The sequence below is a fragment of the Schistocerca serialis genome, chromosome 12 (assembly GCF_023864345.2).
Source record: "Schistocerca serialis cubense isolate TAMUIC-IGC-003099 chromosome 12, iqSchSeri2.2, whole genome shotgun sequence".
NCBI classification, from domain to species: Eukaryota; Metazoa; Arthropoda; class Insecta; order Orthoptera; family Acrididae; genus Schistocerca; species Schistocerca serialis.
Window position 1 is genome coordinate 144302693 of NC_064649.1, and position 16934 is coordinate 144319626.

At 45.6% G+C, this 16934-nt stretch overlaps 1 protein-coding gene across 1 annotated transcript in view; it reads left to right on the forward strand.

Annotated features, from left to right (window-relative positions):
• Positions 1-13499: 13499 nt before the first annotated feature.
• The window catches only part of LOC126428006 (chondroadherin-like protein), a gene marked incomplete at its 5' end in the record, with an annotated part of 188846 nt that continues 185411 nt past the window's right edge, over positions 13500-16934 (forward strand). Inside the window, one exon of the mRNA XM_050089889.1 lies at positions 13500-13735. Coding sequence (XP_049945846.1) covers positions 13500-13735 — 236 coding nt within the window. The remainder of the gene's footprint in view (positions 13736-16934) is intronic.

The following is a 16934-nucleotide window of genomic DNA, read 5'->3' on the forward strand; positions in this document are numbered from 1 at the left end:
TCCGTTATTGGGTGGAGAACTGTAGGGCCCCCCTAGACAGGTCAGGCGTGCACTACACGCCGGAAGCAGCTACTAGGGTAGCAGAGTACGTGTGGCGTGCACACGGGGGTTTTTTAGGTTAGAGGGACCCCCCCTTGGGCGAAACGATAAAATACCTGACGGCTTACCAGAGAGGACATTATCATCGTTGATAAAGAACGTCCGTCCTCAGAGACCAAAAACAGGAAAAGTTAACGTAATATTGGTAAACTGCAGGAGTATCCAGGGCAAGGTTCCTGAATTAGTATCTCTTATTGAAGGAAATAGTGCGCATATAGTATTAGGAACGGAAAGTTGGTTAAAACCGGAAGTGAACAGTAACGAAATCCTAGACACAGAATGGAATATATACCGCAAGGATAGGATAAACGCCAATGGTGGAGGAGTATTTATAGCAGTAAAGAATTCAATAATATCCAGTGAAGTTATTAGCGAATGCGAATGTGAAATAATCTGGGTTAAGTTAAGTATCAAAGGTGGGTCAGATATGATAGTCGGATGCTTCTATAGACCACCTGCATCAGCAACCGTAGTAGTTGAGCGCCTCAGAGAGAACCTGCAGAACGTCGTGAAGAAGTTTCGTGATCATACTATTGTAATAGGGGGAGACTTCAATCTACCAGGTATAGAATGGGATAGTCACACAATCAGAACTGGAGCCAGGGACAGAGACTCTTGTGACATTATCCTGACTGCCTTGTCCGAGAATTACTTCGAGCAGATAGTTAGAGAACCAACTCGTGAAGCTAACGTTTTAGACCTCATAGCAACAAATAGACCGGAACTTTTCGACTCCGTGAATGTAGAAGAGGGTATCAGTGATCATAAGTCAGTGGTTGCATCAGTGACTACAAGTGTAATAAGAAATGCCAAGAAAGGAAGGAAAATATATTTGCTTAACAAGAGTGATAGGGCACAAATCGCAGAATATCTGAGTGACCACCATCAAACGTTCATTTCTGAGGAAGAGGATGTGGAACAAAAATGGAAAAAATTCAGAAACATCGTCCAGTACGCCTTAGGTAAGTTCGTACCGACTAAGGTCCAAAGCGAGGGGAAAGATCCACCGTGGTATAACAATCATGTACGAAAGGTACTACGGAAACAAAGAAAGCTTCATCATAGGTTTAAGAGTAGTCGAATCATAGCTGATAAGGAAAAGCTGAACGAAGCGAAAAAGAGCGTAAAGAGAGCAATGAGAGAAGCATTCAACGAATTCGAACATAAAACATTGGCAAACAATCTAAACAAGAACCCTAAAAAGTTTTGGTCATATGTAAAATCGGTAAGCGGATCTAAATCCCCTATTCAGTCACTCGTTGACCACGATGGCACCGAAACAGAGGACGACCGAAGAAAGGCAGAAATACTGAATTCAGTGTTCCGAGACTGTTTCACTGCGGAAAATCGTAACACGGTCCCTGACTTCAGCCGTCGCACGGACGCCAAAATGGAAAATATTGAAATAAACGATATCGGAATTGAAAAACAACTGCTATCACTTAATAGCGGAAAAGCATCCGGACCAGACGAGATACCCTTAAGATTCTACAGTGATTATGCTAAAGAACTTGCCCCCTTTCTATCAGCAATTTATCGTAGATCGCTGGAAGAACGTAAAGTACCTAGCGACTGGAAGAAAGCGCAGGTCGTTCCCATTTTCAAGAAGGGTCATAAATCAGATGCGAATAATTATAGGCCTATTTCGCTTACGTCAATCTGTTGTAGAATAATGGAACATGTTTTGTGTTCTCGTATTATGACGTTCTTAGATAATACAAATCTCCTTCATCATAACCAACATGGATTCCGCAAACAGAGATCATGTGAAACTCAGCTCGCCCTATTTGCCCAAGAAATTCACAGTGCCGTAGACACTGGCGAGCAGATTGATGCCGTATTCCTGGACTTCAGGAAGGCATTTGATACGGTTCCGCACTTACGTTTAGTGAAAAAAATACGAGCTTACGGAATATCGGACCAGGTTTGTGATTGGATTCAGGATTTCCTAGAAGAAAGAACACAACATGTCATTCTTAACGGTTCAAAATCTGCAGATGTAGAGGTAATTTCGGGAGTACCGCAGGGAAGCGTGATAGGACCTTTATTGTTTACAATATACATAAATGACTTAGTTGACAACATCGGTAGCTCCGTGAGGCTATTTGCAGATGACACGGTTGTCTACAAGAAAGTAGCAACATCAGAAGACTCGTACGTACTCCAGGAGGACCTGCAGAGGATTAATGCATGGTGCGACAGCTGGCAGCTTTCCCTAAACGTAGATAAATGTAATATAATGCGCATACATAGGGGCAGAAATCCATTCCAGTACGATTATGCCATAGGTGGTAAATCATTGGAAGCGGTAACGACCGTAAAATACTTAGGAGTTACTATCCGGAGCGATCTGAAGTGGAATGATCACATAAAACAAATAGTGGGAAAAGCAGGCGCCAGGTTGAGATTCATAGGAAGAATTCTAAGAAAATGTGACTCATCGACGAAAGAAGTAGCTTACAAAACGCTTGTTCGTCCGATTCTTGAGTATTGCTCATCAGTATGGGACCCTTACCAGGTTGGATTAATAGAAGAGATAGACATGATCCAGCGAAAAGCAGCGCGATTCGTCATGGGGACATTTAGTCAGCGCGAGAGCGTTACGGAGATGCTGAACAAGCTCCAGTGGCGGACACTTCAAGAAAGGCGTTACGCAATACGGAGAGGTTTATTATCGAAATTACGAGAGAGCACATTCCGGGAAGAGATGGGCAACATATTACTACCGCCCACATATATCTCGCGTAATGATCACAACGAAAAGATCCGAGAAATTAGAGCAAATACGGAGACTTACAAGCAGTCGTTCTTCCCACGCACAATTCGTGAATGGAACAGGGAAGGGGGGATCAGATAGTGGTACAATAAGTACCCTCCGCCACACACCGTAAGGTGGCTCGCGGAGTATAGATGTAGATGTAGATGTAGATCCAGCGAAAAGCAGCGCGATTCGTCATGGGGACATTTAGTCAGCGCGAGAGCGTTACGGAGATGCTGAACTAGCTCCAGTGGCGGACACTTCAAGAAAGGCGTTACGCAATACGGAGAGGTTTATTATCGAAATTACGAGAGAGCACATTCCGGGAAGAGATGGGCAACATATTACTACCGCCCACATATATCTCGCGTAATGATCACAACGAAAAGATCCGAGAAATTAGAGCAAATACGGAGACTTACAAGCAGTCGTTCTTTCCACGCACAATTCGTGAATAGAACAGGGAAGGGGGGATCAGATAGTGGTACAATAAGTACCCTCCGCCACACACCGTAAGGTGGCTCGCGGAGTATAGATGTAGATGTAGATGTAGATGTGAAAACACTATTTACTGATTTACTGTCGATGCTTTCTTGCTCAGCTTGAGAGTGATGCTTTTATCATCATTTAAATGGGCGAATTCATTCTCCTGATTAAAATGATGTGATTGATGTTTAACAAAAACAGGTGCAGTAATGGGCCCAAGATAGACCCTTGAGAAAGTTCTGCATAATTTATCTTTATGGCGTTACAAGTTATATGAAAAATGGTAATTTTAGAATCCTTCTCGGACAATCATCTCAAGTGACCTGCAACTAAGATTTGCCTAGTATTATAATACGCCACCCATTTTTATGTCATAAGTCCAGATTTTTAGGGTTTCGTACCTCAATTGGCAAAAAGGAACCGTTATAGGGTCACTTTGCTGTCTGTCCGTTTGCATGTCTATTAAGATCCATTTTTTTTCATCAACGAGCAGAGCTATCAAATTGAAATTCATTTCACATACTAAGGTCTATGGTCCCTTGGCGGTGAAGAAATTTAAGCTTCTAAGTCAATGTAGTCAAAAGATATGGCCATTTACGTCACATATTTTGATTCTCGCAAACTCATCAGAAACTGTAGGGTACTTCCCATTGGCATAGAATCATGAAATTTGGCAAAAAGGACTGTTTCACAATACAATATAAATAAAGGAAATAATCAGAAAATTGCTAAGTTGTAATTATATCGCACGAAAATTTTTTTTTGTCATTTGTTATACGTCTGGTAAGACTTCTTTTTTCTCAGGACCGGGTCGACAGGATGAATGAACTGGCGACATAATTATTAAGTTTGTGTTAAACATTCGGAGCATGAGTCCTGGGCAACATTTTTTTATTAAATGTAACATTTGCAAATTTGTACAATTTCACATACCGCTGCACTCTGTGAATCTGCTAATAAGGTTGCAGCCATGGCATTTGCATGCTTAACAACTGATAGTGTTCAAAATGATGAGTATTTGCTTTTCAGTATGTGTCTTCTCCTTTCCGCCGGCCCAAGTGGCCGAGTGGTTCTAGGCGATTCAGTCTGGAACCGCGCGACTGCTACGGTCGCAGGTTCGAATCCTGCCTCGGTCAAGGATGTGTGTGATGTCCTTAGGTTAGTTAGGTTTAAGAAGTTCTTAAGTTCTAAGGGACTGATGACCTCCGCTGTTACGTCCCATAGTGCTCAGAGCCATTTGAACCATTTTTTTGTCCTTTCCGAAATTTTAAAAACGAACAGCTGTGTAATATGTATTAAAATCGAACAACTTTTTCCTTTATTTCTACGATTATTGCAGCTTTGCTGTTCAAAATGTGCAGTAGTGATGTGATAGTAATTTAGTGTGTCATTTTTCTTACAACTTCGATGAAATAAGATTCACAGTGAACCGTGAATTTACTTTCAAAACTTCTTCTTAAGAATTTACTTTATTTACTAGCGATTCACCAAGAACATTAACACATTTAATCACACTATGTGAGCGTGGAAGTAGTTGCCAGGGAGTAACTGATGAAATCAAAATGAAATTGCTATTAAAAAATGGAAATTTTATTCCTAAAAGCTTTTTTTTTATATATATAATCAGAAAGCACCCTCTAAATACCAGGTTACAATTTATTCAGAGGCAGAAAGCACTCTCTGAGTGTATGATCTTTGGGGCTGAGAAGCTTGCCTACTCCCTTTCAACACGGCCGTAGTCACGACCGCTCACAACAGCCTCTGAAAGAGTACCCTGGTGCAAATCTGCAACTCACCAGATTGCCTTAAACTAAAATTTGGAAATTGTACAAAACACTAAAATTAAAAGATTAACTTGCCAGAGAAGGTGCAACTTGATTTTAACTTCTAAGAAAAGTCTTACGGTGGAAGGGTGGCAACTTTATATACTAAAATGACCATTTAAATAAAAGCCCATGAAATGCAGTTTTCCATAAAATATACAAACATGCTCTACAGTACACATACACTGGCTCTCAAGATGATAGGCAAGATAAAAACATATTTCAGGAATTAGACCGTTACACTTCAAGCAATAAATTCATTAACACGCCGAATCCGACAAACATGACAGAGGCAGCTGTTAAAGTACGGCAGATTGATAGGGAGATTACCGAACAAGCCGAACTGCAGGTTGCTCTAACCCGCCCCTACTCTACAAGGGAAAAAACGGACCATCCAATTCATAAATAACCACCTTCCCGCAGGTGGGCAAACGGCGAAGAATGGTGGGACGACCCCAAAACATAGCGGCTGGTGACCTCACCAAGTAAATGAAACAACATATCACCCATCACTTAACTTCTAATAAACTGCGATTTCTGGCGAAGACCTGGCGCAGCACCCCCAAAACGCTCTCCCGAACCGTCCGCTGCCAGCCGCTTCAACGGACGCAGGAAGGCGCGCCGATCTCCCGTCTCACGGCGTCGCAGCTCGCACCGGCCAGACCGATGTCGTGGGTTGACTCCTATTGCTCTCGTGTCGGCCGCGAAGCCACTACCCCCCGCTATACGGCGCGGCCCACTGGACTCACGTGGCGACCTCACATGCGCCGACGCTCAAGGCGGACAAGTCATCTCGTGTCTCAGTGCGCGACCGACCAACCGATCGATCCAACCGCCAATGACCACTGCCTGAGCAAACTCGAGCAGACTGGCGGCCTAACGCGCAGACTCAGATGCAGGAACTAAGCCCCGACCGGGCGACCACTCGTTGAGTTCTCTCACTGCGCCACAAATTTTGACGAGAGACAGAGTAGCAAGCTGGGGACGAGAGACTGACCCCAGACTGACTCCAGACTCACCCAGGCTGACTCCCTGGCGAGCTTATAGCGCCCCTTAAATGCAAGTGAACAGGCAACCTTTCCCCTTTCCCCCCAGAGGGAGACACCAAAGCTGCGATTGCCACAGCGGCGCCACCGCCAGAAACGGAGGGCGGCTACTTCACACAACGCGCTACCGTGCGCTCTTCAAACCAACAGTTTTTACCACGGCTCACACGGGCTGTTTTTTCTCCAACCTCCGATTGGTCGCCAATTTAAAACCGCAGTGAAAATCCGGTGAAACTTCGCACAGGTGTGTTGGGCAGTGTCTCTTGTATGCCCGTCGACCGCATCACGTCGCTCTTCTCACTTCCGAGGGCAGAGGGAGCATGGAAAGACGCCTACAACAATAGCGTCTCCCGCAAAGTGTGACGTCCATGTTGTCATTCGATTTTTTCTTATGTTCACGCGTTGCGCCTGATTTCATGCAGCCCACATAACGTAACTGCCATGTGTGACAGCAGAGTACAACAACAGTGCAAGAACTTTGAAGGAATACGTGGAGATGTTGATGACGCAGGGAAGGAAGCGAGTGCATAACGCTGATCATGTCCAGCGAGCGGATCAGGCGATTCGAGAAAACGTCTACAAAGGGCGAGAAAAAGAGAAGAAGAATGTTGCCGTCAGACATCTTCCTTCTTCGTGTAACAATACTCCGCCCCACATTTTGGTGGGAAGTGTTTCATCAGCCACCATAATATAGCCCACTCTGATTCTCATCTCTACTCACATGAACTGGAGGCTATGAGGACAGCCAGCAGACAACTAGCTGCAGGCCAGCATAGGGACTCGGCGGAAATCACAGGTGATTGCTTTCTATCATCAGGCTGTTGTTGTTTGGTACCTCACTATGACAGATGGATGAGACAGGCGAAATACTGTCAGACTTCAAGAAGAATATAATAATTCCAATTCCAAAGAAAGCAAGTGTTGACAGATGTGAAAATTAACGAACTATCAGTTTAATAAGTCACAGCTGTAAAATACTAACGCGAATTCTTTACAGAAGAATGGAAAAACTGTTAGAAGTGGACATCGGGGAAGATCAGTTTGGATTCTGTAGAACACTTGAGGCAATACTGACCTTACGACTCAGCTTAGAAGAAAGATTAAGCAAAAGCAAACCTAAGTTCCTAGCATTTGTAGACTTAGAGAAAGCTTTTGACAATGTTGACTGGAATACTCTCTTTCAAATTCTGAAGGTGGCAGGGGTAAAATACAGAGATCGAAAGGCTATTTACAAATTGTACAGAAACCAGATGGCAGTTATAAGAGTCGAGGGGTATGAAAGAAAAAGCAGTGGTTGGGAAGGGAGTAAGACAGGGTTGTAGCCTCTCCCCGATGTTGTTCAATCTGTATATTGAGCAAGCACTAAAGGAAACAAAAGAAAAATTCGGAGTAGGTATTAAAACCCATAGAGAAGAAATAAAAACTTTGAGGTTCGCCAGTGACATTGTAATTCTGCCAGAGACAGCAAAGGACTTGGAAGAGCAGTTGAATGGAATGGACACTGTCTTGAAAGGAGGATATAAGATGAACATCAACAAAAGCAACACAAAGATAATGGAATGTAGTCGAGTTACCTTGGGTGATCCTGAGGGAAATAGATTAGGAAATGAGACACTTAAAGTAGTAAAAGAGTTTTGTTGTTTGGGGAGCAAAATAACTCATGATGGGCGAAGTAGAGAGGAAATAAAATGTAGATTGGCAATGGCAAGGAAAGCGTTTCTGAAGAAGAGAAATTTGTTAACATCCAGTATTGATTTAAGTGTCAGGAAGTCGTTTCTGAAAGTATTTGTATGGAGTGTAGCCATGTATGGAAGTGAAACATGGACGATAAATAGTTTGGACAAGAAGAGAATAGAAGCTTTCGAAATCTGGTGCTACAGAAGAATGCTGAAGGTTAGATGGGTAGGTCACATAACTAATGAGGAGGTGTTGAATAGAATTGGGGAGAAGAGGAGTTTGTGGCACAACTTGACTAGAAGAAGGGATCGGTTGGTAGGACATGTTCTGAGGCATCAAGGGATCACCAATTTAGTACTGGAGGGCAGCGTGGAGGGTAAAAATCGTAGATGGAGACCAAGAGATGAATACACTAAGCAGATTCAGAAGGATGTAGGTTGCAGTAGGTACTGGGAGATGAAGAAGCTTGCACGGGGTAGAGCCGCATGGAGAGCTGCATCAAACCAGTCTCAGAACTGAAGACCACTACAACAAGAAGCAGTATCTCAAAAAATAACAAAATTGTAAAAGAAATATTTGAACATATACAGGATATCATGTATCAGGCGTATACAAATGAAAAGGCACGAAACGCTGTAGCAACCCAACCGGCTGTGAGCACTATGGGACCTGAGGCCATCAGTCCCCTACAACTTAGAACTACTTAAACCTAACTAACCTAAGGACATCACGCACATCCATGTTTGAGGCAGGATTCGAACCTGCGACCATAGCAGCAGCGCAGTTCCGGACTGAAGCGTCTAGAACCGCTCGGCCACAGCGGCCGGCACTGTAGCAACCCAAGCGGTTGAAATTTGCATATGCCGCTTTAGGATAACATGGCGACACATGTCGAGACGTGAATGTGGTGTCTGGCATGGTTATGCACATTCATGGGCACATGATGCAGGACAGTAGCAGACAGTGGTGTGTGGCTACTGTATGGCATGGCAGTGCATGTGAGGGCATCTTGGAGTTCACATTACAGAATACTAGGAGTTGCGAAGTGATATCAGATTTCTGAGTGCGGAGTGGGTTAAACTCGCTGATATTCATCGCCGTATGGTGGCCAATTATGGGCTAGACTGTGTGTCTGGCAAGTTATTGGGAAAGTGGAGTGCCTGTTTTCATGAAGGCCGGGAGTGCTCGTGTCATGATCCGAGACCAGGCTAGACAAACACGATAATCACGGCTGAACTCATTCAGAAGGTGAACGACCTGGCGCGAACCGACTGGTGTGTCACATTGCAAATGTTGGGAGTGATCATGGGATCCAGTCCTGGAAGAACGTGGACAGTTGTGCACGACAGAGTGAGTTACTGGAAGCTGTGAGTGCAGTGGGTTCTGAAGCAACTGGAAGAGAGCTGCATATGGGGCTAGTACTGCAACATCCGTTCTATTATAGCGAAGACCACAGTTTGCTGCCGGTCGGGGTGGCCGAGCGGTTCTAGGCGCTACAGTCTGGAACCGTGCGACCGCTACGGTCGCAGGTTCAAATCCTGCCTCGGGCATGGATGTGTGTGATGTCCTTAGGTTAGTTGGGTTTTTAGTAGTTCTAAGTGTAGGGGACTGATGACCTCAGATGTTAAGTGCCATAGTGCTCAGAGCCATTTGAACCATTTGAACCCACTTCGCTGGAGTGGATCGTCACTGGTGATGAGATCTGATGCCACAACTTCAAAAGGTTCAAATGTGTGTGAAATCTTATGGGACTTAAACGCTAAGGTCATCAGTCCCTAAGCTTACACACTACTTAACCTAAATTATGCTAACACACACACCCATGTCCGAGGGAGGACTCAAACCTCCACCGGTACAAGCCGCAGCCACGACTTCGAGCCAGAGACAAGATGGGACAGCATGCAATTGAAGCATGCACCGTCTCCTTCCGCAAAAAAAATTCAAACCTTAGCCTTCAACAGTCAAGATGAGCCTCACTATCTTTCTTTACATCTGAGGTCTGGTACTCGTCCAGTTCCTCGAGCAAGGGACAAAACATTAACAGTGACGTGTACTGTGAGACACACATAGCCTATGGAAGTGCGTCGAGAGCAAATGACCCGAGCTCCTCAGGACGGAGTGAATCTGCTTCACAATATTGCACATCATCTGCACATCTCTAAGGTGACACAAAGTGAAGTGTATTGGCCACTCGTGCGGGATTAGCCAAGCGGTCTAAGGCGCTGCAGTCATGGACTGTGCGGCTGGTCCTGGTGGAGGTTCGAGTCCTCCCCCGGGCGTGGGTGTGTGTGTTTGTCCTTAGGATAATTTACGTTAAGTAGTGTGTAAGCTTAGGGACTGATGATCTTACCAGTTAAGTCCCATAACATTTCACACACATTTGCACATTTTTGTATTGGCCAAGTTCAAGTAAGAGTAGCTTGAGCACCCACCCTACAGTCCCAGTCGAGACATGCGCCCCCCCCCCCCCCCTGAGACTTCCATGTTATTGGTCCACAAAGAAAAACATCTCAGAGGGAATGGCACCAATTCAGACGACGAACTGAAGAACACAGTGGATGTCTGGCTCCTGCCACTTCCACAGGAATTCTGGTAACAGGGAATCCCTCGGCATGTGAAACAGGCCTCTGGTGATCACTTCTGAATAAAGACTTCAATGATGAGCAAAGCGCTCTTTTGTACCTATTCTTTTGAACATCCGTCGTGCATATAAATGGCAGAACGAGGTCGCACAGTGCTAAGGACTCGTATTCAGGAGGACGACGATTCAAACACGTCTCCGGCCATCCTGATTTAGGTTTTCCACGCTTTCCCAAAATCACTTCAGGCGAATGCAGGGATGTTTTCTTTGATAGGGCACAGTCGACATCCCTCTGCATCCTTACCTAATCCGATGGGACGACCTCGCTGTTGGTCTTCCACCCCAAACCGACCAATCGTACATATAAATGAATAGAATTTTTTTGTTTTTAAAATTCAGTCTTGATCACACCACGTATGTTACTAGAACATAGGTGACCGGTTTCGGTCATATCACATGGCCATCATCAGACCTGTAATTTAATTTAGAAAGTAATGGAAACTTTACTAGATTTACAATAAAATAAGACAAAATGCTTACAAGGATAAAATACAATAAGATGTGTTATACCTATGGCATCCTTCGAAGATGGTAGGTGGAGCACTCTTCTCAGCTACTGTGATGTCAACTGGTGCCAGCAAGTCAAGGGCATACGCTTAAGTACGAAGATGCTCCGCCTACCTCTTCCCCCTGCACCTCGCATCAACCAATCGGTATAAAAATGGGTTCACATAGTCGTCAAAACATAAAAAAGTACAATAATAATATAAAAATAGTTATGTATAATATCTCTTCACAACCATTGAATTACAATGTTGTACAAAATTTTAATTAAAAGCTTTAAAGTAACTGTACAGACGATGTATAGTCAGTGTGCCCTCTGTGGGCTAAGGTGATACTACCACAATGTTTTCAAAGTCAACGATGTTGTGGAGGTTCAAATGGCTCTGAGCACTATGGGACTTAACATCTATGCTCATCAGTCCCCTAGAACTTAGAACTACTTAAACCTAACTAACCTAAGGACATCGCACAACACCCAGTCATCACGAGGCAGAGAAAATCCCTGACCCCGCCGGGAATCGAACCCGGGAACCCGTGCGTGGGAAGCGAGAACGCTACCGCATGTTGTGGAGGTCTTGGGCATTGCGGCATCATATCGATATGTGAGTTGTAACTCGACTACAAGAGTGCTCCACCTACTATCTTCGAAGGATGCCATGGGTATAACACGTCTTATTGTATTTTATCCTTATAAGCATTTTGTCTTATTTTCACGGGGAGCGTGCAAGGGATAAGTCCCTGCAGATGCACTATCCTCTGTGCCCACGGTGGCTCAGATGGATAGAGCGTCTGCCATGTAAGCAGGAGATCCCAAGTTCGAGTCCCGGTCGGGGCACACTTTTTCAACATGTCCCCTATGAAGTATATCAATGCCTCTTTGCAGCTAGGGTGTACATTTAATTATAATTTGATTGTCTCGAAATCTGCATGGTGATAAACGGTAACTGTTCTTTCGGGAACAAATACTACCTCCATATATAGCTAAAATATGGCATTCCGGCCGTTGACCTTCTTGTGTGAATGCAGACGCTATGCCCGAACTCTTACGAGACTTGGTAGATTAATCTGCCATGAGTAATGAGTGGTGGTGGTGGTGGTTAGTGTTTAACGTCCCGTCGACAACGAGGTCATTAGAGACGGAGCGCAAGCTCGGGTTAGGGAAGGATTGGGAAGGAAATCGGCCGTGCCCTTTCAAAGGAACCATCCCGGCATTTGCCTGAAACGATTTAGGGAAATCACGGAAAACCTAAATCAGGATGGCCGGAGACGGGATTGAACCGTCGTCCTTCCGAATGCGAGTCCAGAGTAATGAGTATGATGGGCAAACATCTATCAGGCGCACTACGAATGTAGTGGTGTGGACATGTTGGGAATGTGGATCTCACGGGGAGCGTGCAAGGGACAAGTCCCTGCAGGCGCACTATCCTCTGTGTCCTCGGTGGCTCAGTTGGATAGAGTGTCTGCCATGTAAGAAGGAGATCACGGGTTCGAGTCCTGGTCGGGGCACACATTTTCGACATGTCCCATATGAAGTATATCAATGCCTCTTTGCAGCTAGGGTGTCTATTTAATCATCATTTCATTCTATCGAAAGCTGCATGGTCATTAACAGTAACTGTTCTTTCAGGAACAGATAATACCTTCATGTATCATATTTTATTGTAAATCTAGTAAGGTTTCTATTACTTTCTAAATTAAATTACAGGTCTGATGAGGGTCATATGATATGAGTGAAACCGGTCACCTATGTTCTTGTAACATATGTGGTGTGATTAAGACTGAATTTTAAAAACAAAAAGATTTTAAAACTTTTAATCACTTTTCCAAAAATGTTTATTAAAATTATATAAATGAATGCTTGTGCGCTAGTCCTGTACCATTTAATTGTTATTAACAATAAAATTAACTTTGTTGTAGACGTGTGCTCATTTGTAGAAGATGAGGGTACTAAAATATAGACTTTCACTACCGGAAATGTCATGTCCACTATAGTTATCCGGGCTGTTATGCCGTTGTCCGTTGATGAATTCTGTACCCGTCTGCGGGAGACATCTTCAAGGGAGTCTGTAGCTCGATGGAAGGTCCAACACACCCACCAGCTCGCTACTGACAGTAGCGAGCCAGTGGGTGTGTTGGATCTTCCATCGACCTAGTGACCCCCTTGAAGATGTCTCCCGCAGACGGGGACGAAACGTTGGGAAACAACACAGAATTCATTATCCGACCACGGCATAACAGCCCGGATAACTATAATGGACAGACGATGAGGGTACAGAAATTTGCTGACTTCTTATGCTTGTGAGAGATTGCTCAGGAGCCTCGTGAAGCCCCTCGGTGTGTACGGCTCTACTTGCTTTCAGGTGCCGCCGCTGCTGCTGCTGCTGCTGGGGCTGGCCGGCCCGCTGAGGTGCGGGGCGACGCGGCCCTGCACGGACATCCTGGCGGGCGGGCTGCGCGCGCCGTGCCGCTGCGACGTGCTGCTGCCCGAGGCGGGCGACGCGGGCCCCGGGCTGGCCGTCGACTGCGACGCCGTCGCGTGGCCGGTGGACGCGGCGCTGCCGCCGGGGGCGCCCGTCGTCGCCTTCAGCCAGCGGGCCGCCGGCCTGCAGGCGCTGCCGCAGCACGCGCTGGGCGCGCCCGGCCGGCCGCCGCTGCGCAGGCTCGACCTCTCCCACAACCTGCTTCGCCGGCTCACCGAGAGGTAAGCAACGCGGCTCTGACGTAAACAAAACACACTACTGGACATTAAAATTGCTACACCACGAAGACGCGAAATTTAACCGACAGGAAGAAGATGCTGTGATATGCAAATGACTAACTTTTCAGAGCACATAATGGGAGCGACGATCACATTTTTTTTTTCTCATGCTGATTCTCATTTTCTGGTAGCTAGTGGTCACCATGAAACACTGTATGATACTAGCGAAGAAAATGCTTCATTGGAAGAGGAGGCAGCTGTGACCTGTACCACACATAATTACTCACAGCAAGTACGATCCTTTATCGCAAAGATAATCTGAAGTTTGGATGTTCAAAGTCTATTAGACCAAGAAAAACACCCTTTCACAACGTTGTGAAAGGAGGAACACTTGAACTAAATCAAAAGTCGAATTTTTGCCCAAACGCCCACCAAATATCGAATATGGGAGAATTATATGATGAAGACGTGTTACAGATATACCAACTGATAGAACGGAAAAGAGGAAGCTGTGTATGAAGTGTCCTGCGTCAAAGAAAAGGAAAAGGGCGTGTAAGCTGTGCTGTACGTGCACCAAATGTGGTCAGTCAATCATGAGTGCAAACATTATACGAATTAATACACTACTGGCCATTAAAATTGCTACACCACGAAGATGACGCGCTGCAGACGCGAAATTTAACCGACAGGAAGAAGATGCTGTGATATGCAAATGATTAGCTTTTCAGAGCATTCACATAAGGTTGGCGCCGGTGGCGACACCTACAACGTGCTGACACGAGGAAACTTTCCAACCGATTTCTCATACACAAGCAGCAGTTGACCGGCGTTGCCTGGTCAAACGTTGTTGTGATGCATCGTGTAAGGAGGACAAATGCGTACCATCACGTTTCCGACTTTCATAAAGGTCGCATTGTAGCCTATCGCGATTGCGGTTTATCGTATCGCGACATTGCTGCTCACGTCGGTCGACATCCGATGACTGTTAGCAGAATATGGAATCGGTGGGTTCAGGAGGGAATACGGAGCACCGTGCTGGATCCCGACGGCCTCGCATCAGTAGCAGTCGAGATGACAGGCATCTTATCCGCATAGACGCAACGACCTTGCCGCAGTGGATACACCGGTTCCCGTGAGATCACCGAAGTTAAGCACTGTCGGCTGTGGCCGGCACTTTGATGGGTGACCATCCAGCCGCCATACCCTCTTGCCATATTTCGGGCTGCACTCAGCCTCGTGATGCCAATTTAGGAGCTAATCGACCGAATAGTAGTGACTACGGTCAAACAAAGCCATCATAGCGACCGGGAGCGCGGTGTGCTGACCACGTGCCCCTCCTACTCACATCCTCAACTGAGGATGACACGGCGGTCGGATGGTCCCGATGGGCGACTTGTTGCCTAAAGATGGAGTGCCTTATCCGCATAGATCTAACGCGTCATGCAGCCACATCTCTATCCCTGAGTCAACAGATGGGGACGTTTGCAAGATAACAACCATCTGCACGGACAGTTCACGACATTTTTAGCAGCATGGACTATCAGCTCGGAGACCGTGGCTGCGGTTACCCTTGACGCTGTATCACAGACACGAGTGGCTGTGATGGTGCACTCAACGACGAACCTGGGTGCACGAACGGCAAAACCTCATTTTTTCCGATGAATCCAGGTTCTGTTTACAGCATCATAATGGTCGCATCTGTATTTGGCGACGTCGCGGTGAGCGCAGATTGGAAGACTGTATTTCGTCATCGCCATACTGGAGTATCACCCGGCTTGATGGTATGGGGTGCCATTGATTACACGTCTCGGTCACCGCTTGTTTGCATTGACGGCACTTTGAACAGTGGACATTACATTTCAGATGTGTTACGACCTGTGACTCGACCATTCATTCGATCCCTGTGACACCCTATATTCCAGCAGGATAGTGCACGACCCCATCTCGCAGGCCCTATACGGGCCTTTCTCGATACAGAAAATGTTCGACTGCTGCCCTGGTCAGCACGTTGTCCAGATATCTCATCAATTGAAAACGTCTGGTCAATGGTGGCCGAGAAACTGGCTCGTCACAATACGCCAGTCACTACTCTTGACGAACTGTGGTATCGTGTTGAAGGTGCGTGGGCAACTGTACCTGTACACGCCATCGAAGCTCTGTTTGACTCAATGCGCAGGCGTATCAAGGCCGTTATTACGGCCAGAGGTGGTTGTTCTGGGTACTGATTTCTCAGGATTTATGAACCCAAATTGCGTGAAAATGTAATCACATGTCAGTTCTAGTATAATATGTTTGCCCAATGAAAACCCGTTTATCATCTGCACTTCTTCTTGGTGTAGCAATTTTAATGGCCAGTAGCGTATTTTCAGGTCAGTTGATTATTACTTTCGCTTACATTTTAATTTCTACGTATAAATATCGTGACTGGTGTAACAATACTAACAGTAATTTCAAGACTATATATACTTGATGATTCGTCTTCATTTTGAATGACGAAATCAACGAAGTCCGTAGAAGCGATGAATAGTATTTCATCTGCTTATAATAGGAAATAGTTGGATATTCACTTAACTTTTGTCAGTTAATTTGGAGGTAGGTGATAAAAAATATTAATAGGTCTACAAGACTGCATGTTTAGCTTTAGCATGGAATGTCTTTTGCGGGGGGGAGGGGGGGGGGCGGGGGAAGGAGTTGGTACGACTGCTGTGTAGTGGGGAGCCAGCGAAAGGGACGAGCATTCCCAACAATCAGTTTGGGACCAAACTGCTGAGGTCATTACTTAAAGTGATAAGTGTGGTCCACCCCCAAAAACAATTATTTTTTTCTAATTTTTTAGACAGAACTTTTTATTTTTTTATGATGATTACAGATTACGCGCCACCCTAGATTTTCACGTTTCTACCACCAACCCCTGTTTTTTAATAGCGATTTTAGTAACGCTAAGGACAACACACCAACACACACACACACACACACACACATGCCCGAGGGAGGACTCGAACCTCCGACGGGGGGGGGGGGGGGGGGGGGGAGTCGCATGAACCGTGGCACGGCGCCTTATACCGCGCGGTTGAGAAGTGTTGTGGGACGAAGTGCGCGCTGTAATTCGCCACCTAAATGCTAAGGGCGTGGACGCCACTGCGATTCATCACGAAATTGTTTCAGTTTACTGAGAGGGCGTAATTTCAACGCTTCGTGTGAC